The following is a 26,955-nucleotide window of genomic DNA, read 5'->3' on the forward strand; positions in this document are numbered from 1 at the left end:
AGGAACATGTCCTTACCATTTTCTTCATGCTGAAAGCCTTTATAAAACTGCAAACAATTTTGCTGGCTGGAGTAATTCTTAGTTTTTTTTTTTTTCCTTGAGCTGGTTATATAAATGTAACATAAGTTGCATAACTGACAGAAAAATGGAGCTGCAGGAAGCTGGGAGAACAGCCCCAACATGGAAAAGTAAAGTCTGGAGCAGTTACTCTGCGTATCAATAATGCCTTTTACACAGTGTGGGAGGGTTGATAACAGTGATATTAATGTGGTTCTCTGCAGGTGGTGTGATTATGATTACAAGTACAAGTATTCTGTTTGACTTAGTCTAGATTTCCTTCTCCCCCCCCTCTCTGGGGATGTAAAAGGTAATCTAGGAAATAAAGGAAAAGAGCTGGAAGTTGAGGAAAAAGCAGAGGATTTGTGCATTATCCTGAACTGTGGTGAAAGCCTGGGGGGGGGCGTGTGGAGAAAGGAGTTTTTATATGAGGAAGAATCAACCTGCAGAGTCAGGTAGAAATAAGCAGAGAATAGGAAAATATTTAAATTAAAGTTGCTGTTGGTCCTGCTTGAATCTGATTGCAAACCGTTGGTGGGTTTTTTTGTGGAAATACCAAGAAGGAGCCTTTACAAGGGAATTGGCTTTGGGAAACTCAGCTGTCATAAATCCATTTATCTGGTAGCTTTGCTTTATGATAGATTTTACTGCTACTCCTTTGAAGCTGCATCAGGGAGGCTCTGCTAATAAAGGGAATTAATCCAGGGTTTAATGCAGTATCCTCTGAATTTTGAAACATGTGGGGTTTACTGTGAGAACTCCTGAAGAGAATTTGCACATTCCTCCCTTGTTTACAGAATGGATCTCGGAGGGGCTTTGGCTTGTTCAAGCCCCAGAATATGAGTACAGTTCAAATTTTTAGCAGTTTTGGACTCCAAGTGCTGTTTAGATTGTTCCTTGAGTGTTTCCTGTCTCTCCCAACTATTCCAAGGCTCAGTGGAATCTGTCTTGCTCATCAGGGGGCCCAGCTGGAGTTCAGCAGGATACTGAAATACGAAATTGTTTTAGTGATATTCTTAATAATAACCTTTCAATGTGGTGCATATTCTCTCAAAATGAGTTTATTGGTGGTTCACTTCAGATCTTTGGAACCACTTTATTTTCCTGGCTGGAAGCTGAGCTAATATTGACTGTGATGGCATTTGGAGCAGGAAAAAATTGTTGTTCAGCCTAGGAAATCTGGGGGGAAAAAAAAAAAAAAACCCTTAACACCTTGTTTGTCAGGAAAAAGATCTAAACTTCTCCCCCCCCCCTTTTTTTTTTTTATTTTAGATAAGGAAAATGGAGGAGACAGTGCTCAATCCATGGGACAAGAGGGAGGGAACACAATTTGTTTGTGTTTGGACTTATATTTTGAGTAAATGAATTTGGCAGAGGTGACTTTTATGTTCATTTTGAGCCACCAGCAGCACGGAGAGACACATTAAACAAAACAAGCCTTGAAAACCTTGGCACTTGGACAGTCTAAATGACTTCCTGGTGCTTGCCATCCATAAATACCTGGCTCTGCTCTCTGGATTTTACTAGAGGATGATAACAAATACAAAACAGGTTTGGGGTTTTTTTATTATTATTATTTTATTTGTGTGGATTGTTCTGTTTGATTTTTTTTTTTCTTTTCGTGAAGATAAATTAGTTGTAGAGCATCAGATGCTTCAGGGAAAAGCAAAGTATTAAAGGCACCACCTTAAGTGCTGCATTAGGCTCAGTCTTTTGTATTTAAATCTTTTTTGCGCGGGTTGGGTTTCTTTTTTGTCCCCAGGATATCAAATTCTCACTTCTTCTCTCAAGCTGCTGGTCTCCTGCATGGAAAAAAGGGGTGGCCACTCTAAGTGCTGAGGTTTTGAATCCAAACCAGCTGGAAGGTGGCATTTGCAGGTCACTTTGTGTGATGGTTTCTTGTGCACTCAGTGTTTCGTGTTTACTGAGGATGCACAAGAAATAACCTTTCACTTCCTGGACACTTCTGTATTTCGTTTTTCCTCAAAGCACAGCAATGCAGGCACTAATAATTTTGAAATTGCTGGGGCTGAGAGTTTAAAAGTTCATAAAGGAGCAGAGATCAGGGAGCCTGAGCTGTGTGTATGACACCTTGGTGTTGTCACCGTCACCAGCTCTGTCACTCTGTGCTACAGGAATTACCCTCCCTCTGGAAAAAAAAAAAAATGATTACAAATTCACTGTTTGCCTCTTTGCTGCTATTGATTTGCATTGCATTTATATTAAATGATATAATTTTTTTCTTCTACCCTTCTTTCTTGTCCTTTAATACTCAAGCTGAAGGAAGAGAAAGGTGCATTTGAGTTTGGTGATGAAATAACAGCTGCAATTCCCGGATTTAGCACTTGCTAAATTCCAGTGTTCCTGATGGAAAAGTCTGTCTGGGCTCTGCAGGTTGTAAAGGGCACCAGGTGCTTCTGAAATGGAGTTATAACCTCGTAACTTTTCTATTAGAAGCCTCAGGGCTTGGCTTAAATGTCTTTTGTTTGAATTAGGTATTGATTGGTAGAAGTTTCTTAATAATTCCTGGCCCCAAAGACAAGGAATAGTCAAGAGCTCTGGTCTGATCAGAGCCAAGGGACCTGTGTGATCCTGATTTTTGGTGTGATCAGAGATAAGAGACCTGTGTGATCCTGATTTTTGGTGTGATCAGAGATAAGAGACCTGTGTAATCCTGATTTTTGGTCTATCAAAGACAAGGGACCTGTGTGAGCCTGATTTTTGGTCTGATCAGAGCCAAGGGACCTGTGTGATCCTGATTTTTGGTGTGATCAGAGCCAAGGGACCTGTGTGATCCTGATTTTTGGTGTGATCAGAGATAAGAGACCTGTGTAATCCTGATTTTTGGTCTGATCAGAGCCAAGGGACCTGTGTGAGCCTGATTTTTGGTGTGATCAGAGATAAGAGACCTGTGTAATCCTGATTTTTGGTCTGTCAAAGACAAGGGACCTGTGCAATCCTGGGTTTTGGTCTGATCATAGCAATTCATTGCCAAGGAAGCTTGTGCTTGTTATCCTGAGGTTTTTCATTGAGGATACAGAACAAACCCCCATGGAAATGCAAATTGAGCTTTCCCAACTGGAATTCTCCCCTTGAAGCCTTTGTTTTTTACCACGTGAGAAAAATCAGCTTATCTTGTTCTACACCAACAGTTGTTTTAGGAGGAATTCAAGGCCTCCAACAACTCCCTTGTAGCTGTGGGGGATTAACAAAGGAGAGCCTGGGTTTGATTTCGATGTCAAAGCCACACAGGGTAAGTGAAAGGACATATAGGGATGGCTGCTTTAGAGCTGCATTTTTTACCAAAGAACAGCTATCTTCTGCCGAGTTAAAAAAAAATACAAAAACCAACAACAAAAAACCAACAAACCCTGTGGTTTTTACAGTCCTTTCAGCTTCCTGCACATGTGACTGACAACTCAGCCAGCCTCCAGATACATCAAGGAGATACATCAGCAAACAGGCTTGGCTTAAAAAAGAAGGCACCTTTTAAAATCCTGAGTGTCAGCACAGCCTTGAACAGCTTCAAAAGCTGAGATGCTGATCAGATTAACTGGGCTGTGTGATTAACTCTTCAGCCCTTTGGTTGGTATCCGCTGGGTGTTTACCTTGCAATTAAAGAGTGTGGGACCTGCAGGTTTAATCACCGTGTGCCTTTAGGAGTTGGTTGTTAAGTGGAAGAAGAAAAACCAACATTTTCTCTTGGCTCGTGGCGTGTTGTGTGTGTGTGTGGAGGTTCAGAGCTGCTCTGGGGTGTCCTTGAGGCTTCTCCTCAGCTCTTGGGGAGTTTGGGGAAATCCTGTGTGAGGAGCACCAAGGTGAGCTGAGGTGGAGCAGTTGAGCTCCATCAGGCACAGAATTTTGTTCACAGAATTTTGTTCACAGAATTGTTCACAAAATTGTTCTCCCCACACTTGCACCAGCCTGAGCCTGGTGCTGTGTCTGTGCATCATTTTCCTATAGAATCACCCTCTTTCTTTATTACTTGAAATATTAATTTTATCTGACCTGCCAGCCTGTCAATCTGCCTCCTGCCTCACCTTCACCTCTTGACACGACCCCTCATTGATTTTGTTTGGTGTTTGGCCTGATGAACAAACTCCTCAGGACTTGTTCAATCCTCTGTGTCCTTGTTGCTTAACTGCTTGATGAGGTTTAATTAGCAGTTAAATTGCTGTGCTTGTTTGTGTGCACACTCTGCTGACTCCCTTTTGGCTCCCGAGTTCTGTAAAAGCTCAGCTTTGCACACACAAATCCGTGCCTATCACTGAAATTATTACATAAAAATGCTGGATTTCTCCAAACTTTGTGGCAAGTTCAGCCTTTGAAATACAGCTGAGATGCAAACCGCTCTTCCTGATAATTTTGCTGATATTGCAAAAGTTGGTTTTTTTGTTAAAAACCACAACTTTTTCCAGCCAAAACCAGGGAAAAGAAGGTTTAGTGCCTATTTGGAAGTTGTTTAATCTGCACTAGTTCTGCATTTAGGGTCGGGCCAGCTGGCAGCTGTGCACATGATCACTCAGAGTGTCCCATCCCTGCTCTGCTGGGTGGGACAAGTCCTTTCTTGAACCAATAAATGCTGATAACCACCAGTAAAGCAGTGACACCTTCCCCAGGCTCTGGTGTTCATCTGCTCACAACCACAGCAATTTCAGAAATGTTTTAGGGGATGTTCTAATCACCAAGTTATCCTTTAAAAAAAAAAAACCCAAAAACCTCACTCTTCTGTGTGGTTTAGAAGTTTACAAAATCGGTGGAGATGAGCAGCTTTCCCAGGCTGTTTCAAGATATTTATTGACTTATTAAACCCTGCTGTTGCTCAGTTCCAGAGACAGAGAAAGTTGGGAGTGGTTAATTAGCAGGGAAAACTTGACATCATGATCCTTATCTTTTGAACAAATATACACTTATGGTCCTATAAAACTTTTCTACGTGTCTGTACTCGTTGGGAGGGCCCAGCCTGGAACAGAAATGTTTAATTTGTTAAGCCCCAACTAAAGGCTTAAAGAAGCAGCTTTCTATGTTCTATCTCTGTGTTCATAGAGGTTAATTTTTTAGGATTAAGTTTAGAATCTTAAGGATATCTTGAGCATAGGGTTTAGGCTGTGCCTCTGTAGAGAGCAAAGACTCTTCTCCATGAGCATCCCATTCTAAAATGGGCTAAAATGGGCTCATTCCCTTTTCCCCCCAATGTGTCTGAGCCTCATCCAGGTCAGGGGTGAGCTAAAAAATGGGGCTAGGAGGGAAAAAAATTCCTTTTTGGGAGTTTGAGGTGGCTGATGTGGAGCAGCCCAGGGCAGTGGGTGCCCTTCAGCAGAACTGGTGACTCAGAGTTGTGCGGTGGGCTTGGCTCTGGTCGGAGTTTTCCTGCTGAGCTTCACGTCATGTTCTCAGTTTGCAGCTCAGGTTCTTCCTCCTGCTTCCATTTGCATTTGATCCTCCTTGTTTCCTGGAGCTGGGACCCAAGAATATAAACCAGGGTGGGTTTTTTTAATCTGGGAGCATGAGTAATTAGGGGAGGTCAGGCCAATTAATTATGCAATAATTGTGTTCTTTCCTCTATCACTTTTTTAGCTGTTCTAAGTCAAAGGCTCTGGCTTTAGGGGAGGAGAAAAATGATCATTGGATCAGGATGTGTTTTTAATGAGACAAAATGTCATCTTATGCTTAAGAAAATAAATACTTTGTACACCAGTCCTCCCATTAAGAGGCTGGAACATCTTTCATTGTAGCACTTTAGTGGGAAATAATTTTAAATAAAATTAACACCTCAGACATCCATTTTTAACTCCTAATGGGATTTATTGCCAGATTAAAAGTGTGTGTTTCAGTCCTATTGATAACTAGCAAGGAATGGCTGTTCCTGGAATATCTGGAATTCTCTTCCCTTGCCCCATTTGTTTGCTCTCATGTGACAGTAAACAGCAAAGAATTGACAAGATTTTTAAATCTGTGCCCTTTTGGCTTCTAAAATTCTCAATTAAACTTCTCTTATTCCCAGCTGAAATGGCAGGGTGGCTTTTCCAGAGCTTTTATCAAAGAAAAAAAATTTTTTTCCTTTTTCCTTTGGGAAAAGATGCCCCTGCCCATGGAATGAGATGGGTCCTTCCCAAACCAAACCATTCCATGGTTCCAGGCCAAGCACGTGATGAGAACTGGCAGAAAACAGAATTTAAATGAAGTCCTTTGCCCCGATTTCAGTGACTTCCTGGTCAGAAGCCATTAACTCTGCATTTCTTGAGACAAAAATAAGGAGTGAGATGGTATTTCTGGAGTGTTTAATGCTTAATAAATCAAGGCTTTTAATATCATCAAAATTAAAATGTAGAGAGCAAGTGGTGTAAGTGTAATTAGTATTCCTTGCTCTGATTGATGAGGAAATAGTGCCATACAAATTTCTCTCTCTTGGGAATCGGATTCCCCTCATGGTGATTTTGAAGAACAAGATTATGGGGTTTTTTTTTGTTTAAATTCAGGTGAATTTGCTCATGGGAATCTTTTCTGCATGTCTTGTTCTGCTGAAATATCAGAATTTCAGCAGAGGTGAATTGTACAGTGAGCCCTGAAGGGGGACAAAAACAGACTGATGGATTTGTTGAGTTGATTTCCCTGTCAGAATGAGAAAAAAAATCACTCATTTTTTAAATCTATTTACATGGAAAGATGTGCCTGGAGTTGTGTGGAGAGATGCAGCAGGCAGTTTTTAATTGCAAATAATCTTTTATATGAGAGATAACCGCTGTATGTCCACAGAAGTCACATACATAAAAAACAAACGTTGCCTTTTTTTTTTATAGCTGGTTAAATATAATTTATGTGCATTTCCATTGGAGAGATGAACCAGTTGGTGACTTGGTGACATGGATTTTGGCCAGATTTCCCGGTTGTGACAACATTTTGATTTGAAAATCAGGTGTTTGCCCTCTGTGAGGTGCATGTGGCAGTTCTCAGATTGCTTAAGGAAGGTGCAGGAGGGTTGATACATCCAAGTTACTGCAAGAATTACAGATTTATTTTTTTTTTCCCTAAAACTGATTTCTGTGAGTTTTGTGTCTGCTTAACCTTTCCAACACAGAGATCTGCTTCATGTCTCAAATATTTATTTTATATATATTAAAATATTCTCTCAGGTCTTTGCATTCTGAAGCTATTCAAGCATTATGATTTATTATTATTATTTTTTAATGTGCTGATGCATTTTGAGCCATTTTTCATGGGATAACAACGCTCTGCTCATTACAGTGACAGAACAGTGGCTTTTAAACCTCCCCAAAATCCAGAGGTTTCTGTAAATTATGGAAATGCCTGATGTGGGATCTCTTAAGTCTTTGTAAAGGATGAACCAACAACAAGCTGAGATTGGAGGTTTCATTGTTCAGATTCCTTTCTGAATTCCTTCAGTTCAATCTCTGGGTTGTTTTTAAGGCCAGAAAAAAAAGGAAGTTCTTTATGGAGAAGAGAATTTCGAGCTGAAAGCCCCCTCAGGCCTGTGGTGTCCTCAGTTTTGGGCATGCACAGGGCACCTTCTGCTTTTATTTCTCCACATTTTCTCCAGGATTCCACGTGCTTTACAGGGGGATTTGCTTCCCAAAGAGGAATTTGTAGGAGGTGCTGCCCACTGCAGGTATTTATTGGCCAGGAGAGCTGCACTGTATTTGTAAATTTGTAAATTTGGAGCCAAGCAAGAAATGTCCAGATGCTTCGTAAAAGTTTTTTTGGTTTTTTTTCCCCCCCATAGATTTTGGGTTGGAAATTCAGGCTTTGGAATTGTGACTGTAAATCAGCCAGTTTCATCACAGTGGATAAAAAAGGGGGAGAGGTGATTTTTGATTTAAAGTTCCTCAGGCTTGTCTCTCTCCTCTTTTTTTTTTTCATTCTCCTTTCCCTCTTTCTTTCCAAATTTCCTGCCTGTGGGATTCACAAAATTTCCCTTGAAATCCTTCCCTTTCCAGCTATGTTCACTCCTCTGGAAGTTTTCTCATTTGTAAGAATGTGAAAAAAAAAAAATGGAATGTGAAAATGTGAAGCTACACTCACATTTAGCTCAGCTAAAACTAAAGCCAAATTTTTGCAGCAAATAATGAAGTCTAAATTTACCCTCCCCCAGCCAAAAAAGAAAAAAGAAAAAAAAAAAATTAGTGTCTCATGGTCTCTGAGGCACAAAACTGTGTTTTTAGTTCTGGTATCAAGTTCAAAAGGGGAAATACAAAACCCCAGTTCCAGGGCCCAGTTCCTGTTTTTGTGACTTGACAGTTTGAGCTGGGACTTTGCTGCTGCTGGGTTTTGTTAGATTTGGATGCTGGCAAATGGGTTTGTATAGTTTATAAGTGAGTTAGTCTGGGCTTAACACTTATCTGTCCTCTCTTTCTACTGAGTTCAGGTGAAAACTTCACCCAAAATAGGGATATTGTGCTTTTTCTGGGGGAAAAAAACCAAAAAGAGCAGAAAATGGTAATTTTTTTAAATGACTGGCACAACCTAATGGAGAGAAAAAAATTAAGAATTCATTCATAGGTACCTAATAGAGTAGTGCAAGTAATCAGCAATTTCCATAAGATATTTTTCCTAAAGGTTTCAGGGTTTTTCCTCTTATGGTTTTTTTTTTTTCCTCTTGGTGTAAAAAAAAAAAAAGCCACTCAACCCCCCGCAAAAACTGTTGTCATTTTGGCAGTGAGAGGGGAAGGTGCAATCAAAACCTGACGTAACTTCTGAGTAATTTATGTGAGGATTAATGATATGAAGACAACATTAACTCTGGCCTCTCTCTTTTCTTCCCTTTGCCATTTCTTTATCATCTCTTTTCAGGCCTGAGCATCATCATTTAATTGTTGAGTCAATTTACAATTCTGCCAAAGACTTGGGTTTATGCAATTTTTAAGCACATAAATAGTTCTGGAGACCTACTTGTGTATGTAAAACACACAGGAACACACATCTATCACTGATAACTGATTAGCTGAATTAATCTTGATTAAACTTTACATCTCTCACGGAGATTTACTTATTTTTTACAGGCTTTTCTGTTCTCCTCTGTTTTCATGGTGAATGTACAGTCAAAGTGTAAAAAAATACGACTTTAACTCTGTGGAAATTCCCTGTATGTGACCATCAGTTCCTGTAAATAAGCCAAAGAAGGGGGGTTTTTTTCTGATTTTTGTGGGGTTCAAACAAAGAAGGGCAGAGATCCTGCATTCAGAAAGTCTGTGATGACAATTTTTGGGATTTCTGGGGGTGATCTTAGAGGGCATCTCAGCAACTCAATGTTTTGGAGGCAACTCAGTATTTTAATGTTTTAGGGGGTAACTCAGTATTTCAATGCTTTGGAGGGCAACTCAGTAATTCAATGTTTTGGAGGTAACTCAGTAATTCAGTGTTTTAGAGGCAACTTAGTAATTCAATGTTTTAGGTTTTAGAGGCAACTCAGTAATTCAATGTTTTGGAGGTAACTCAGTATTACAATGTTTTAGGGGCAACTCAGTAATTCAATGTTTTGGAGGCAACTCAGTAGCTCAGTGTGGCTGCAGTTACTCAGGAGAGGGTAAGAAATTATTTTCTGAAGCCAAATATTTGAGAGTTGCCTGTGAAACTTCCAGAGAGCGATTTCAGCACGACAACCCCTAATTCCAAGCCCTGTTTAATGTTGGATTTCAGCAGCAGAAGCTCACGAACCATCTTCTTCAAGACGACCCTTGAAGGCTGAAAGAAGGAGGAGCAAATCCCGATGACATTTTCGTGGTGTTTACGTGACCCCTCTGCCCTGGAGCTCTCACAGTGACCAGTGGTGTGTCCAGGGTGTGATGCAGGAGCTGTTAAGAGCCAGACTGGGACAGCAGAAGAGAGCAGGAGGGATTTGGGATGAGTCACCCCTGTCTGAGTCAGTGCTAAAAGCCCATTGAGCAAGAGCAGCCCAGCTTAGCTATTTTTAATATTTGCTTACTCACATTTACTGTACTAAGCCCTTTACAGGAAAGGGAGTTAAAGAGCTGTAGTAAGCTCTCAAAGCCACTTTCCATGGCTGCAGCTCCTTTAATTGATTAGGAGTGATGGCTTCACTCCTGGCTTTTTCTGAGCTTTTAAGGGCTGGGTGTAATTCTTGTGGTTGATGCTTCCAGAAGTGCTGCAGCGTGCTGCTCCCAGGATTGCCTCTGGAATTAAACAGGGATAAATTAGACTTTAAAACCAGCAGGAGCAGCTCGTTTCATCACAGCTCTTTCAGTCGAAGCTGTCTTATTTTTAAGAAATAAAACTTTTTTGCAAGTGAGATCAGCATATTTTAACAAAACTTAGGATAATAAACAATTAATAAAGTTACAAGCAACACTTAAACTTAATATAAATAAATGCTGGCAAAAGGAATCTTTTTCCTTTTGTATTAACTTAATAGAACTGCCATGTAATCGAACTTTAAATTAACAAAATTTAATTTTGTTACTTAAATTTTTTTTGTTACTTAATTTTTTAATTTGTCACTTAAATTTTACAGAACTTAAGCCCAAACTTAACACCAGCAAGTTATTCCCAGTACCTAGAGGTGTTTTTTGACCTCACCAGGTGGAATTCTGTCTCCAGAGGGCCGTGGTTTAACATCTGAATGAAACATTCCAAGGTTTTAAGGCAGGATGGAACAAACCAGTCCAAGGTCTGCTGTTGCAGTGTTCACCAATCCTGGGGGTGCAGCCCTGGCTCTGTCCTCCCCAGGCACAGCTGTTCTCTCCTTTCCCAGCTGTGTCTGCAGCTGGAGGAAGCCCAGCAGGTTTTCTTGGTGTACCTCGAGTTCAGCAGAGGCTTCCTGTTTACTGCTGTGAGCCAGGGCTTGGCCTGGGAGCAGGGAAGGTGCAAGAGTGGCCCATGGATTGGCTGGTGGGGGTTGTAATCAGGAACCTTCCCTTCCCCTTCCCTTCCCTTCCCTTCCCTTCCCTTCCCTTCCCTTCCCTTCCCTTCCCTTCCCTTCCCTTCCCTTCCCTTCCCTTCCCTTCCCTTCCCTTCCCTTCCCTTCCCTTCCCTTCCCTTCCCTTCCCTTCCTTCCCTTCCCTTCCCTTCCCTTCCCTTCCCTTCCCTTCCCTTCCCTTCCCTTCCCTTCCCTTCCCTTCCCTTCCCTTCCCTTCCCTTCCCTTCCCTTCCCTTCCCTTCCCTTCCCTTCCCTTCCCTTCCCTTTCCCTTCCCTTCCCTTCCCTTCCCTTCCCTTCCCTTCCCTTCCCTTCCCTTCCCTTCCCTTCCCTTCCCTTCCCTTCCCTTCCCTTCCCTTCCCTCTGTTCCCACTTTGGGAAGGTTGGTGGGGTCACAGCTCTGCAGGGCACAGGTTGGCTGTTGGATGGGGATAAACTGGAGCTGTGTGGGCTGAGATAACTCCTGGTCTCATCCTCCTGGGAGGAGAGGCTGCCCCATGGCCCCAAAGACCTCTCCAGCAGCAGGGAAATGATCCTGCTTCCAAAGCTGCTCTTGGGGGAGTGTGACAGAGCTGCAGATGGGAAATCGCTGCTGCACTGGCCTTCTGGAGGAGCCCAAAATGGTCTTTGGAATGGGACATGGGAATTTCCCAAATGGGAAATGGTCCTGCATCCAAAGCTGCTCTTGGGAGAGGGAGGCAGAGCTGCAGATGGAAAATTGCTGCTGGTTTAGGCTTTTGGAGGGCTGAAATAAAATCATAACTGGACTGAAAAATTAACTGGCCATAAAGTTTTATGAGACTGCTCTTGGCCAAATAAGAAATTGAGCTACTGTCAGTTTTCATAATACACAGACAGCGCTGGGAATGCAGATAGACTCCTTGAGAGGTAGAAGTTCACGTTCCTCTCACAATTTTTGACTTTGAATTCTGAAATACAGAGTATATGTTCAAAGTTGGGGTTCTTTTCAGCTTTCCTGCGTGGTATAAGACTCACAGGATGATGAATCTGGAATTGAAGACCACCTGGAGTTACCAGGCAGCCAATGCAGAAATGGCATAAGCAAATACTTTCTAAAAAGAGAGAAGTGAGTGAATTGTAAATAAACACGAGCTGATTCAGCCCTACCAGAACTGTATAAAGGAGTTTATTTGGGTTGTTAACCTGGATGAGGTGTGAGGCTGGAGTTACTGGTGGAGTGAGATCTGTGCCAGGTGTGAAGGGTGGCACTCTATAAAGGCAGCTTTGGGACCAAACCCTCAGTGACAGGAGAATTGTGCAAGCTGCAGGACAAATTCTCCAATCCATAACCCAGCAGGACTCCCTAAGGAAAGGAAAACAAAGTCCCACTGCTCATCATTGTACACTGAAGCCACTCCACGTGTCTCACCACCTTTGAACCGCTGTTGACACGATCCTCAGATGCAAGCATGTGAAATTTACTCCTCTTTAGCCAGTTAGTTAAAAATAGTGGGTGTATTTGTCCAAGAGATTGAATGAGTGGAGGGTAAATATTTGGGTTGCCTGCCAGGGTGATACTGGGCTCACGATTGACAGCAAACTCTGAATTGTAGCAGCTCCTCCAGAGAAGAGTTAAACACAGTTTCACAGTTAAAAATCACTGAAAACCATTGGTAGAACTTTGGGTGGTTGTAAAAAACCGAAACCTGTGATGATATGTAGCACTGGAAGCGCTGGAGTTTGTTAGGGGGTGGTGATCTGGAGGACAGGACTGGATTTACAGGTTCCTTCCTGCTGCTAGTGGCAGAGCCTGCTGTGCTCAAACACAGGATTTGCTTGTCTCAGGAGATAAAACTGATGGCAGACAAATAACAGGGTGTTGCTCTGGTTGAGGCAGAAGGCAGCTGTTAGATAAGGCTTGAGCTCTGCGGCAGCTGGCTGTTCATGTTCTGAAGGAGAATCCCTAGGAAACCTTGGGAAAAAATGTCTTTAGCATCCCAGAGTTCTGCTTTTGGCCACCAAAGGGAGGCACAAGGATCCTGGGGTTTGGCAGAGCTCAGGCTGTTTACTGAGACAATTTTCTAAAGGCTTCCTTTGGCTCTCACTGATTGGCTTCTTCTGGGTCAAGTGTTTTCTGCCAGTTTCTTTGTGCTTGATTTTTTGGGAAGAAAGGAGCCTTCAGCTGGGAGAAATTAAAAGTGGGTTTGGGTTTTTTTTCCAATCTTTGTTGCAGTTGGGATCAGAGAAAAACAATTTTGGGGGGATTGGAAACCATATAATTTCTTTGTCATCTTTCCAGGTGGTATTTAGGGCTTAGCTCCTCTTTTTGAAGGTGGCAATATGAGAATTCAGAGCAGGCACAATGAGGATTCATTAAAGCCTGAAAATATAAAAGTAATTGCAAGCAAACCAAAGCGTGTCCTGGGGGAGAGTTCACTCGTCCAGATTTGAATCTGCAGTTTAAAGGGATGAGTTGAGATGCAGATAAATGATCCCTCCTCAGTCAGAGGACTTGCAAACCTCATTTTGCTTCAGACAAGTCCATTAACTTGTCCCATTTCCTTCCTCTGACTAAGGGGGATAAATGTCTTTACAGCCAGCCGTGGATACAAGTGTTCTCTGGTGATTGGTTTATAATAAAAAGAAATTTCTGATTGTGTTTATCCCAACGGATGAGCAATAAGTAACTGTATTTCCCACTTGTATTAAAAATTATGTCTCGGTGGCATTTGATTCTTCCTTGGGTTGTCCATTTCTTTACCACAAAGTGCTTGAGCTGCTCACTTTTCACCCACTTTTCTAAACTGAAAACATTTTTTTTCTATCCACACCAAACCAGTGCAGCCCAACAGCTCCACTTGGGGATTTTTTTGTGTTGGAAAAGTCCATATTGTCCACTTTCCATTGAGCCTGACAAGCTCTTGGGCACCTTTGTGACTAAATACAGCTGGGGGCTGCCAGCATTTTAACTTAATAGAAGAGGAACAGAGAGCGCAGAGAAGGATTTGAAAGATCAAATTTCTCTTGATATCAGTAATAAATCCCAAGTTTATTATGGAATTTCGTGGTTTTCAACTCTATTATAGCAGGAATGTCTCTTGGTTAATAGATATTTTTGTTGATGGTTTGCTCTTAACAGGTAAAACCGGCAAAGTTTTGTTTGCGCCTCGTTTTAAATTGTGAGCCCTTCAGAGTGAACAATGTCTTCTCACCACGTTAAAAACAAAAAACCAAAAAAATTCCCCCCCAAAAAAACAAAACAGAAAAAGAAAAATGCAAGTCTTACCAAAATGCAAAGCCACCACAGGAAGCAGATGAGTGCCACAGCTGGAGGGGTTCAGGTGCTCTGCCCTTCTCCCAGATGTTGACCACACAGTCAGAAAATCTTCAGGCCTTTTGGAAGGGATCTAAATGGCAGCAGGGGGGTGACATTTATTTTGAATTGACGTTTTTTTGAATCCAGGCTGAGTGTAAGAGGTGCCACTATTTCAGTTTGTTCTTCTGAGGGAAAGCTGGGGATGCTCAGCAATTCCTTACCCTCAGGAATTCCTGCTCCATGGGAGGAGCTGGAATACCCTCACACCTTCTGGGCACCTCAGGATGGTGCTGGACTAAAGGAATTTTGGTCCTGTGGTCAAAAGGAATTTTTTCTGCTGCAAACCCTCCCTTGTTTCTGGTTCCTTCTCTGAGGCCAGGTGACCTCCGTGTGTGTGGTGGCTGATGGCTGTAGCAATGAGATGATCTTTAAGGTCCTTTCCAACGCAAAATCTGTGTTTTTATGGTGAGGATGTTGTAGAGGACGAGGAGTTTTGCTCCCAGTGTGCAGTTACTGCTGCCCAGGGAAGAAGGGCTGCAGAGACCTGGGCTGGGAGTCTCCATTTCGTGCTGAGACAGGAAAACGAAGAGGATCAGGAGGAACATCTGGAGCTGCTCTCCAGGAAGTGGCCACAGGGCTGAGCAGGAGGGAGGTGGCCACGTGTGGTTTGTGGGACCTTTGCAGCAGCTGTGCTCACCCAGCCCCAGCCCCTTTGCACGTTTCACAGCCCCAGAAAGCAAAGCCTGTGACAAGTTCACCTGGGGTTTGGAGGAACTGCTCCCAGCTCTCTGTGAGGGTGAGGCGTGGCAGAGCTGGGCATTGCCAGCACGGATTTCCTGGCTAAGTCAGCAGCTCTTTTCATTTCTCACTTGCAGAAGGGACGTGTTGAGGACGTTTCTCACCAGTTGTGGCTTTGCCAGACCTCAGCTGGTCTCTTGTTTTGGTTTATTTCACACTAAAAATCCAAGGCGCTGGCGGAAATCCAGGTGCCATTGTAATAAATCTGTGCTTTTTTCCTGGAAAACTGGTGAAATGTGGGATTCCCTTGTTGAGGAGCACCAGTGAGTCATGGAGGTGGTGGTTTGGCTTCCTTTGGAATGCTCTAAGGAATTATCCGGTGGAACAGGTGCCAGGATGGTACATCTGGGGATCATCCCTCCTCCACAGGCACAGCCAGTGGAGCAAATGGATTCTGGTAAATGAATAGGGTGAGGTGGGATGGAATCTGCCTTAAAAAACTTGGCTTTTAGGAGAACTTGGAGCTCTGAGAGATAGCTGTCAATGCATAAGGAGTCCCCAGAGGTTTCTTCATCCGTCATTTCAGTGTGGTGGGATCTCTGAGATTTTAAAGCTCAGGAGAACAGCATGAAGTGACCTGTCTTGTTCCTGCCTGGTTAAAGAGGGGAGAGGAATTCTCTACTTCCAGACTTCCATGTGGAAGGTGTGAACCATGAAACTGCTTCACCTCCTTCCTGGTGGCTTTTCCTGCTTAGAGAAGCTGCTCCAGCACTGCCCTGGCCCTGTGTCCACGCAGGGTCATTGTGTGATGATGTTGGCTTGCTCTGGTCTCCCAGTCAGCAGAGAAATGGCCCGTGTTGGGATGGATTTTCTTCCATTCCATGTTCTTTTTCATTCTTCCCGTTCTGATGGATCTTTACCGTGACTGTGGCGTGTTCTCCTCTCTTGGAAAAGGCAGAGCCATTCCCTGGGCTCAGCTCTTCCCCAGTGCTGTGCTGAAACTCTGGAGCTGTTTCTGTGTGTGACCCCTCTTCACTCTCCGTGCCTCATTCCCATTAAATTCACTTCCGTGGAAGTTGTCCCTTTTATCCGGAACGCATCCGGAGTGCTGCCACATCCTGCTCCAGTGACCTGCTGAGGCTCCCTGCCACGTCAGCCCACAGGAACAAGCTCTGCACAACCCCTTGACACTTTCTCCTGCAAGAAACCCCCGAGGTGTTGGCCAAGGTGACGGATTTCCATGGAAGTTTCTCCACGAATCTGAAAGAAACGCTCCTCAGGAAACTCCTGAAAGCGGGAAGGGGCCGCGCTTCCTGCAGCTCTGCTCCACTGCTGGGAAGGTGACGTGGCTCTTTTCCAGAGAATTCCCATCCCATCTTCCATCCCCAAACTTGCCTTGGGCTGGTGGATGAGACAGGAGAACATCGAGGAAGGAAAAGGATCATTAATGCCGTGCCCCAGGCAGGAATAAAAACAAATTGTCCGTGTAAATCGCTTTAAAACTGGAATGCCCCTTCAGCCCTGTTAGCATCAGCCAGAGCAATAAAGCTGGTTTTTTTAGAGAGCTGTGAGGAAAAACTAATTACAGACAGATCAGGTTGTTGTTGGAAGGTTTCCATGCTGCCTTCTTGAGGCTTGAGACCTTTCCCTCCAAGGAAATGGATCCTGCTTTAGCAGAGAAGTGCTTGGGGTTGACTCTACGGGGATAAAATAATTGGTTGTAAAGGCCAAGAACTGTATCATTTCAAGTTGTTATACCAGAAATTGGGGATGAAAGAGAATTTAGCACAGATTTATAAGCTTTTAAAAACTTAGTTGAAGATGCCCCTGCTCATTGCAGAGGGGTTGTGACCTTTTAAAAGTCACTTCCAGCCCAAACCAGATGATGAGAAATTGGTCATTATAGCAGCCAAGACTGCATCCAAAGGAAAATCAAGCTGGAAAGAGAAGGTAATACAGAAATAAAAAGAGGGATTTTGTGTTTTTGTGCTCCTGCATGTGCCCCAACCCCAGGCAGAGCAATAAAGGTGGCAAATTAACACCCAGCTCTCTGAGAGGGCTGAGAAACTTCTTCCCACATGAATATCAGAGAAACATCTGCAAGCGCCTTGGAAAGGCAGAGGAAAGGAGCAGGGTCAGTTCTCAGGGTGCAGCAGGGGATGGGGAAGCTGCTGGAGCTCTGGGTTGGCACAGAGAACACCCCAGGGTTTGATTTCCTCTGCTTTTCAGAGCTGGAGAGCTAAAAATGGCAACCTTTAATAGCTGTTAATATTAACATGCGGCTAATGAAGCTGGCTGCTTTTCAGTTCTCCAGAACTTTGCTGCACATCAGCCACTCTTTTGGTGAAAATTTCCATTCTGTGCCCTCCTGACTCTATTTTAAAACACCATTTTTGCAGCGTGGATCAGTCATATCACAGCATGGATTCCACAGAAAAACCCAAGGGGGATTACTAATTCTGGTTTGGGGTAAATAGTGTGTCATGAGATCACTGTGAATAAAAGCATAAAATAAACATAATTAATGGATCAAACAAATAAAATGTGCATTTGGGAAACAAATACCATGTGTTCACATATTTAAATTCTCAGTGAGTCTCTAAGAAGTTGAGAAACCTGAAACTAAATTGGCTGAGAGGGGGAAAAAAAGAGGAAGAATTTAAAAATGGTGCTTCAGAATGAGTTTTGGGGTCGGTCACGTTTTATCTGGGATTTTCCTGTGTTCGTATTTTAGGGACTTTTGGCTCCCAGGATCCTGGTTTATGGTGAAGTGTGGTGTTGGTGGAGCAGCATCCTTGTAGCTCAAGGAAGATTTGCACAGAGCTCCAAAAAGATTGAATTTCTGCATCTGCCTTTTCTCTATTTTTAAGGCATGCACGAGTCTAAAGGGTTTTGTTTAACAAAATACCGTCGTACATTTGGGGTTTTTCCTAAAAAATGCTGGGCTTGAAATGTAGCAAATCATAGTCAGGAACTTGACTTGATTCTCACTGGGTATAAAATGCAATTTTCTTTTGAGTCAGAGCTGCCCTGTTGTGCATAACAATAATTTGTGCATAATAATAATATAGCAAATATTATTCTCTCCGAAATACCCTAGTAGTTTAATTGCCAACTTCATTTTGAACAACCCACCTTTAGATTTCCCACCTCCTCTATTTCATAATTCTTTCTGATTCCAGAAGTTTTTGAGGGCTCTGTCTGTGTGTGAGGGGGAAAAAAATACCTGAGTTGGTCTCCCTTGACCAACCGTGGGTGTGTACCTGGGTCAGGATTTAAAATAAGCAAGAAAAGCTTTTGCTTGGGGCAGTGGAATCTGGAGAAGAGCCTGAATCCTGCATTCCCAAAAATACTTTGGAAGGTGCATCACAAAGAGCTGTTCCCACTGGGAGAAACAGAAATGGAAATGAAATTAAATGATGCCTGAAAATAAAAGCAAATGTTGTCCTGTGCATCTGCAGGGGCTGAGCGCATTCCCTGTCGTCCTTGGAGCAGAGAAGAGACCAGAAAAATCCACAAATAACAATTTGTGAGGCTCTGAGGTGGTGGCAAAGGATAAAAAAAAAATCCCTTTCACATCTCAGAGGTGAAGGATGCTCAGACAGAGCAGGAATCTGTCTGGCTCAAAGGAGACTTTTTGGGAGATGAAGATGCATTTTTAAAAGGTGAATCCCTGACAATGAGAATGTCTGGGATTGTCTGGGAAATCCATTAGGGAATAATAAATCAGAGCTTGGATGTTGGCTTGTTTGGTTCATCCCCAGAAGGTTTTGTAAATGAAGCAGCACTTAAAGGTTTTGTAGGATTCTGGGAATTGCTGTGACTAAACCCAAGAGTAGGAGCTTTTAACCAAAGCAAAGCAGCTCTGTTGAAAAACAAGGAGATTGATTTATGAATCTGTAAAAGGCAGTGGTTTTATATTCCCCCTCACATTTTAAAACATCTGGACAAGCTTTTTTACATTAGGCCCACACAGACATTCAAATATGTCGAGCTTCAGTTACGTGTAATTTAAAAAGGGGTGGTTTTAATGAGATTCAAGTTAATATATTTCACCTTTTGCATGTCAATTTTATGGTGCTGTGCAGAAATAATTCCTGGCTTTGTCTGCAGTTCCCAAAAGTCATGCTCTCAATTACTTCTTCCCCATATTATTGCCAAAGGAATGTGTCTGGAAACTCAAATTTAAGCATTCAAGTGGCAGTGATAACAGGAAAATGCAATTTAATTGGGAATGTGTGCCAGGCTCTTCAATATCATTTTTTTCCTGGGGATGGGATCACATTTGCTGGGCTCTTCCCAAGCACCAGGGAAGTTGTTTGCCTCTGTCTGACTTTTCTCTGTCTGACTTTGGAAAAGCCTCAGGCTTTTAAGGCAATATTTGCTGAAGTCTTCTAGGTCACATTGAGGCCTCACAGTGGCAAAGCAAAAATAACAAACACACATTTTGTTTAAACACGTTTTGGCAGAGGTGGGGGAGGAGGGAAGGAGGAGGGGTGGAGGAATCCGTGAGCCTCAGATGAGTGATGGGGGAAGTTCCCCAAAGCAGCAGCACTGTCAGGTTCAGTTTGGACACGTTCTAAATGATAATCTGGGAGGGGAAGGAACAGCAGAGAGCAGGGGAAGAATTGGAATTAATATCTCATGAGAAGTGTGAGGAATGAAGGCATGGAGGGGGTGAAGCACAGAGGAAAAATGTTCCTGAAGTTGTGATGAAAACAATCCCAAACTGAAAATTGGGGAAGAATCCAGGGAATAACCAAGACTTTCCCTGGTTTGTTTTGGGTTTTTTTTCTTTTGCAGTGCCCCCAAAGTGTCAGGAGGGATCAGAGGATGTGCCCAAACTCCTGGGTGGTCCCTGGGACTGGCTTAGGCTGAGATCAGATCCAGATCTCAGTTCTAATAAAGGTTCCCTGGGACTGCAGGTGGAATTTGATCACCTTTTCATTTGTGCCTCCAATTGTACAAAGCCATTCCTGATAAATGTTTATTTTTTCCTTTTTTTTTCCAGTCAGAGTGAAGCTTCTCCTGGAGAGAGTGAAGACCCTTTTCAGTTGTGTAGAAGATCCCACAGGCACATAAATGCAGGTGTGTTGGCTTTGGAGGCTCATTCTTAATTTGTTTTTTTGTTGTGGGAGGATTAATTTCATAAACTACAAAATTGATGATTTGGGCTTTTGTTGTTGATTGAGCTAAAGCTTAGAAAAACATGGAACAAAGAACTCAAATAAATAACTTTCTGCTCTTTCTATTTAAGCACGGGGTATAAAATGCAATTTTCTTTTGAGTCAGAGCTGCCCTGTTGTGCATCCTTGGCAATCTAAAAGCTTTTGCACTAAACCTACTCAGTGCTACCTTTTCCTCTGGGGGAGACAGAGAAGTACCAATAAAAAAATAAACCCCAATAAATCTTAGAAAATACATAATGACTCATAAAGCATCAGGAGTTTCAAACACAAAGGGTCAGAGGGGAGAAAACAATGAGAGAAGTATTTTGCTGTTAAGGGGCTGTAAAAATAGAAGCTGACTTTTTTTAAAAAAAAAAAGGAAACATAAAATGAGCTGTTTAAATCACTCAGGCTCAAGTGTTGTTTTCCAGCCAGTTAGGTGCTGAAGGAGGGGAAAGCTATTTATGTTTTGCAGTGAGGGGAGAAACCTTTCAGAAGAACTGTGGAACCACCAGAAGAGAAGGGCACAATTTGGAGCAGAGTTCCCAGAACCAGAATAATCACTGACATTTCTTTTTTTCCCCTTTTCCCTTGGTTGGTTTTGAATAAATCCCCCACCTGAGAGTTTTGAGAATTGTGGTGCCTGGCCCCTCAAAGGCAGCAGTGATGGATTTGTGCCCTGATAATTCCCAACTCCCCCTCATGTTCCCCTTGGCTCTTTTCCCAGTATCTCAACGTAAAAGAAGATTGCAAAGCCATGGCTTTCTGTGCAAAAATGAGGGGCACAAAGAAAAGTGAGCTCAACCTGGAAGCTCAACACCAGGGGCTGGAAATCCTCTTCTACCTGCAGGACAAAGCCCCCATTTATTACTCCAGCGGCGAGTTCACCTCTGAGGAGCTGTGCATTGAGGCTGCCCAGAAGTGTTGTGAGTATTTGGATTTATTTCAGCTCTCAGGGGCCTGGCAGCACCCCAAGTGAGGCATCCCCTGTGTGTCAGTCAGAGGAAGAGCCACCATGTCCCAAGAAATCCCCACAAAGCTGCTTTTACCTCACGGGGCTGTGCTCTTCCCTCTGGGCTCAGCAAAACACCTGTAATTCCAGGAAAAAAAAAAAAAAAGTGGATTTAATCTCTGTTTGATCTCACAGCCCAGTGGGCTTTTTATATTTACACTTCTGAGGTTCTTTCCCCACAGAACACCAAATGTGATCCAGCTGCTGTGGGCTGTGAGCAGGGGAACTGGGCAGGAATTTTCCTGCAGCTCTCCAAAGTTTTCTGTGCCCACATCACCTGGATTCTTGTCATCCCCTTCCCCTGACTGCTCCTCTTCCATGGGAATGGGTGGAGTTCTGTAAATCTGCAGGGCAAACCTCACCAGCACTCATTTGATGATGTTTTTTTAAAGAGATTTAAGCCAAGTGAGGGGTGTTTAACACTCACCTGTTTATCTTGGTGTGTAGGAGCTGCTGAAGCCACAGCTGCTGCAGCTGCTCCCAGAACTGGAGCAAGGGATTCAAACAGATGTGGGATGGAGTAAATGCAAAGTTAAAGCAGATCAGCCCGTTGTTATCAAAGTCTGTTCTTAGCTAGAAACCTCTCTGTGGAATGACCAGAGCTTTCTGCTGTTTGCAAAAAACCCCATTTCACCTCTGAGGGTTGAATTTATTAATAAAATGAAGCTGAGAACAAAGCTGGGGGTTTGTTAAAACTCCCATTTCTGGGACCTGGACAAAATGAAGGTTTTAAATAATTTCCTTGAAGCTCAGACCTTGGGCAAAAGCAGGATTTGAGAATCACTTTAACACCAGAAATCTCTCTTTAATCCACTCCCAAACTCCATGGGTTGAATCGAGGTGACAGCACCACCTCAAACCTTTCCTCCCTAATACTTGTCTCGAGCTAATCCCAGTATCAGTTTCCTTGTCATGATCCAATATTTGCTTTGTGCATTTGTGTTTTGGGGTGTGGGTGTGCCCTGGAGCCTCGTGGTTCACCCATTTGTGTGTTTTTGTGCCAGCTGTGTCCCCTCTGTGCCACAACCTCTTTGCTCTGTATGATGAGAACAAAAAGCTCTGGTATGCACCAAACCAGGTCTTCAAGGTGGAGGAAAAATCATCCTTCAGGCTCCATTATCGCATGAGGTAAGAGAAAACAACTAAAAAAAAAAATTTATTTGTTCCTGAGCTCCCTGAAGAAGCAGGGAAACAAAACCAAAAGCAGCAGCTTTGTTTGCACAGCTTAGAGGAGAGATGAGCAACAGGAGCTTCAAATATCTCCTGAGTCCTTTGCATCTTTAGGATTTAGCCTTGAAAAAAAACAAAGGTGAAAAACCACAAGGAGTTGTTTTCACGAAGCTGGGAGTGAACAAGTTCAAAGTTAATTGGAAAATTGCCTCCAAACCAATTTTTAATGGGTTAATTTCCATTTTAAGTGTTCCAGTTCCCACTGACATCAGTGGGAGTTTTGGTCTAGAAAGGGAAAGGGAGCAGGCTCTTGCTTTTGGAATTCTCCTGGACTGCAAAGGATCTGTGGGAACACATGAAAAAAAATCAATGTCCAGGATATTCCCAAGATCTTTAGCTCGGGGAATTCCAGGTGGGAATTCCAGCCCATGGATTTTGGGGCTGAGAGGGGAGCTCCAGCCTCATCCAGTGGCAATAAGGGCAGGAATTCTGACAGCTGCTGAGCAAGGAAAGTTTTCATCCTTGTAGGATTTGGTAGAAATCTGATTCTGCACATTATTATTATTATTATTATTATTATTATTATTATTATTATCATTATCATTATCATTATTATTATTGTTATTATTAACACTATTATTATCATCATCACTATTATTATCATCATCTTTATTATCATTGTTACAATAATAACCATCATCATTATTATTACATTATTATTACTTTTCTTCTATCAATATGAGCTTTAAGTGCTCCACAGAGGAGAAAAAGATATGCAGTAAACTTGGTTTACAGGAAGAATTAATCCAGAAACTTTAGGAAGTCCACAGATTTCTTGATTCTTCAAGGGACAGCTGTAAGAAAATAACCTTGTAAATAATATTCCCCCAGTGTGGGGCAGTTTGAGGGGCAGGGGAGTGCAAAGAGAAGGCTCTGTAATGTGATTTTTGAGCTGGAGGTGTTTCCACTTGGATTCCAGACTGGAATTGTTATTGTTGGGTGAACTGCTGCAAGGAAACATGACTGAGCTTTGCTATTCAAGTGATGATAATTCCTATTTTTGGAGGAGGAAGAGGAAGCTGGAGTATTTTCTTTTTTTCTTTAATTAGTGTTATTAATGCTTTAACCCTGGCTGATCTCAGATTTACCCAGTTTGATGAGGTTGGGCAGAAAAACACCCCAAAAATATCAGAACTGAGGGACTCTAAAAGGTTTTTACAGAGCTTTGGGTGCTCTGAGATCAGCCACGGGAACAATACCCTGAATAATAAAAAATTTCTGGTGTAATGTGAACCTGGGGAATTTCCCCTGAGCCTGAAATTCTCTGTTTTTCTCAGTAAAAGAAGGTGACATTTCAAGTCTAGCAGTGGGGATTGAATCCTTTTAATTCTTAAGAATTTCTAATTAATGAAAAACTTTTAAATTTCAATAATTTTTAAATAATTCACTTTTAAATGTAATTAATTAAGAACTTTTAATTCTCAAAACCCAGTTTTTGCTGTGTTTGGTGTTGGCTTTTCTGCTCTGGGTGAATGATGGGAGGAACCTTCCTTAAAATTGCCTAAACAGCTCCTCTTAAAAATAATTTTTGGCTGTTCATAACCCAGAAAAGTGATTTAAGGTAATTAATGATTCCAATTCTTTTGTTATTTCCTGAAAATAATTAGGAACAAAATTAATTTCTACTGAGCTTTATTTTCTGTGGTTTTTTTCCATTGTACTGTGTCATAGAATGAAGCTGTGGAAAAGCCCCTGCTTTCCATAAATAAAAGTTCTGCTGGTTTTTTGGTGTTTTTTTTAAATGTTTATTTATTATTTTGTTATTTTCTTCAGCTTTGAAATTTGGCAGGGAAATCTCTTTTGTCCCTTGTGCTCCAGCAATAAAAAACTGACAAACTTTGGGCCAAAAAATATGGATTTTAAGTAATTTCAGATGCATTTCAGGAAGAGTTAAGTGCTAAAATCCAAAGGTTCTCATTTTCCCAGGAATATGTCCTGGTGGTGTTTTGTTTATTTCATTTATTTCTGTTGTGGGTTTTGGGTTATGAAGCTGATCCCTAAATGAATTTGGTTTGTTCTGGGCTCTGCCAGAGGCAGAATTCCCTTGGAGAAAGAAAAACTGTCTGGGTTGTTTTATTTTTTTTTAATAGAGCAGTGGATTACCTGTACAGCATCATTCAGAAATGAAATAATCTGTATTTTTTGATTACATTGATTGGTTTTAGGTCGTGTCCTTTTAAATTACATCTCTAAAATGAATGATGTGGCTGGGTTGAGATGTTTTGAGGGCTTTGATTTCTCTCCCACTGCTGAAAGCTTTTTGTTCTCTGTGTGAACTTCTCCTCCTCTCCCCTAAATCAGTGCCAGATGCTGCTGCACTTTTGGTGCTGTTTTAAAAGGGTTTTTCACAGAAAATCTGGGAGTAGCCTGTGATTTTCACACTTGCCTCCAGTTCTTTTTTTTTTTTTTTTTTTTTCCTAAATAAATAAAAATAGGCTCCATCATGAGAAACCCCAGGATTTTGTAATATCCTGGAGTCACTGGCTCCCAGAGGAGGAGAATTGAACTCCTCCATAGCTGGGCTGGTTTTTTTTTTTGGTGTGGAAAAAGGATCCAATTCACTTCTGGAGGAATTTTGGAAGTAGATGATCCTCCAGATTCCCTCCAGCCCATTCTGGGATAATTTCCTGGAAGATCTGGAAAGGAGGAGCTGAGTGAGAACAGCATTTCCAGCCCTCCCTGGCCAGGCTGAAATCTAAATCCACTAAATTCCCTTTTCCAGCTTCTGGAAGATGCTCTGAGGGAGAGCTAGGTCCTGCTCCTGGAGCTCAGGGACACACAATTCCCTTCCCAGGGGAAATTTGTGCACCTGTTCCTGTCCTGGAAGTGAAACACCAAAAATCCCTCTCACAAATCCACGGAGTTTCCCGAGGAAAAGATTCTCCTTTATTTACTCCTCCCTCAAACAATGGGGCTCCAAGTGTTATTGCAACTCCTCAGTGTTGTCTTAATCAGAGCAGTTAATTAGGAAAAGGAGCAAATTCTCCTCTCCCATCACAAACAATGCACAATACCTTGCCCATAATTATTTTCAGGAAATAACAAAAGATTTGGAGTAATTTAATTCTGACGCCTCTTCTGCAGGAGAAGAGGGAAGCAAAGTCATTTCCTTTGGATTTCAGAAGGGTTTGCTTTGCTCTGCTTTTAAGGCTTCAGCCCAAGAGGTTCTTGAGGATCTTCTGGTTCTTGTCAGGAGGTTTTGGCACAGTTTTGAGTTGGAGTTCCTGCCTAAGGAGAGCTGAACTGAAATATTTATTTTATTTTGCTGAAGATCCTGACTCTGCAGTGAGGCTGAGACACTGCACATTTGGGGCTTTAGAAATGTCAGTCCCAGACTGGCTTGGACTGGGAGGAACCTTAAATCCCATCCCAGGGACATTTCTGCCATCCCAGGATGCTCCAAACCCTGTCTAGCCTGGCCTTGGACGCTTCCAGGGATCCAGGAACAGCCACAGGCAGGAATTCCTTCCCAAATTCCCACCCAAATCTCCAGTTTCTCAGTTTGAAGCCATTCCCTGTGTCCTGTCCCTCCAGCCCTTGTCCCCAGTCCCTTTCCAGCTCTCCTGGAGCCCCTTTAGGTACCCTCAGCTCTCCCTGGAGCTTTCTCTTCTCCAGGTGAACAATCCCAATTCTCTCAGTCTTTCCTCACAGGAGAGGTGCTCCATCTCTCTAACAAAAAAAAAAAGGCAAAAAAAATTTAAACATAACAATTTTATCATTTCCCCCCAGTTCCTCAGGCCAGGAATGTGCTTGGACCACTTCAATTTAAGGCAGAAATTTGACCGATTTTCACTTTGAACTGCTTTGCTTTTCAGAGCCCAGATTATCTTGTGGACACAGAGGCTTTTCCCAAAAAGTTTTTAAAGTTTCTTGACTCTTTTTTCCCCCCCCCCCAGGTACTATTTCACCAACTGGCACGGGACCAGCGAGAGCGAGCCCTCGGTGTGGAGACACTCCCCGAGGAAAGCCAAGGCCTATGACAAGAAGCTGGCCCCAGAGGGAACCCCCATCCTCGATGCCAATTCCCTGGAATACATCTTTGCCCAGGTTGGAATTGTCTCTGATGCTGAATTCCCATCAAAACCGGGGGATTCTGTGGGGTTTTCTTATCTTCTTTTCTTCTGTTAGAACCGGGATGAAACGTTCAAGAGCCGGAGTTTCTGTTCAGGCTCAGATGTTTATTAATTCTGATCTGTATTAGTCTCACAAGTTGTGAGTTCTGGCTAACAAAGTGAAAATGGAGCCCTCTCCATCTCTTTACAAGGTCTTTTAAGGCTGAACTGTCCAATTATGAAATGACACCTCAATTATTTTGACTTTTAACCCAATAACCAACCACCCCTGGCCCACAATGCAGATTTTTCTACCCAATTACAAAACACCACCCAAGCCATGAAAAGGAAGATGAAAAAGGACTTAACCTCTGCCCTAAGTCCTCCAATTTGCTTTGTATCTATATTACTATATTCCAAACCCTTAAACTCTGAGTTTCCCACCCTGTGCTGTCACACACTTCTATTTAACCCCACACCCACAGTCCCAGGGCTGTCACTCAATTTTGGAGCCTTTTCCACGGGCTCAGGT

At 42.6% G+C, this 26,955-nt stretch overlaps 1 protein-coding gene across 3 annotated transcripts in view; it reads left to right on the top strand.

The window, feature by feature from the left end:
* The window catches only part of JAK1 (Janus kinase 1), a 64,580-nt gene that overhangs the window by 18,645 nt on the left and 18,980 nt on the right, over positions 1-26,955 (top strand). For all 3 annotated transcript variants that reach the window (XM_066325349.1, XM_066325352.1, XM_066325350.1), the window contains 4 exons: positions 19,973-20,049; positions 20,857-21,055; positions 22,146-22,269; positions 26,268-26,418. In XM_066325349.1, the coding sequence (XP_066181446.1) occupies positions 20,044-20,049; positions 20,857-21,055; positions 22,146-22,269; positions 26,268-26,418 (480 nt within the window). In that variant the 5' untranslated portion in view covers positions 19,973-20,043. The remainder of the gene's footprint in view (positions 1-19,972; positions 20,050-20,856; positions 21,056-22,145; positions 22,270-26,267; positions 26,419-26,955) is intronic.

Source organism: Sylvia atricapilla, chromosome 9 (assembly GCF_009819655.1).
Source record: "Sylvia atricapilla isolate bSylAtr1 chromosome 9, bSylAtr1.pri, whole genome shotgun sequence".
Taxonomy (NCBI): Eukaryota; Metazoa; Chordata; class Aves; order Passeriformes; family Sylviidae; genus Sylvia; species Sylvia atricapilla.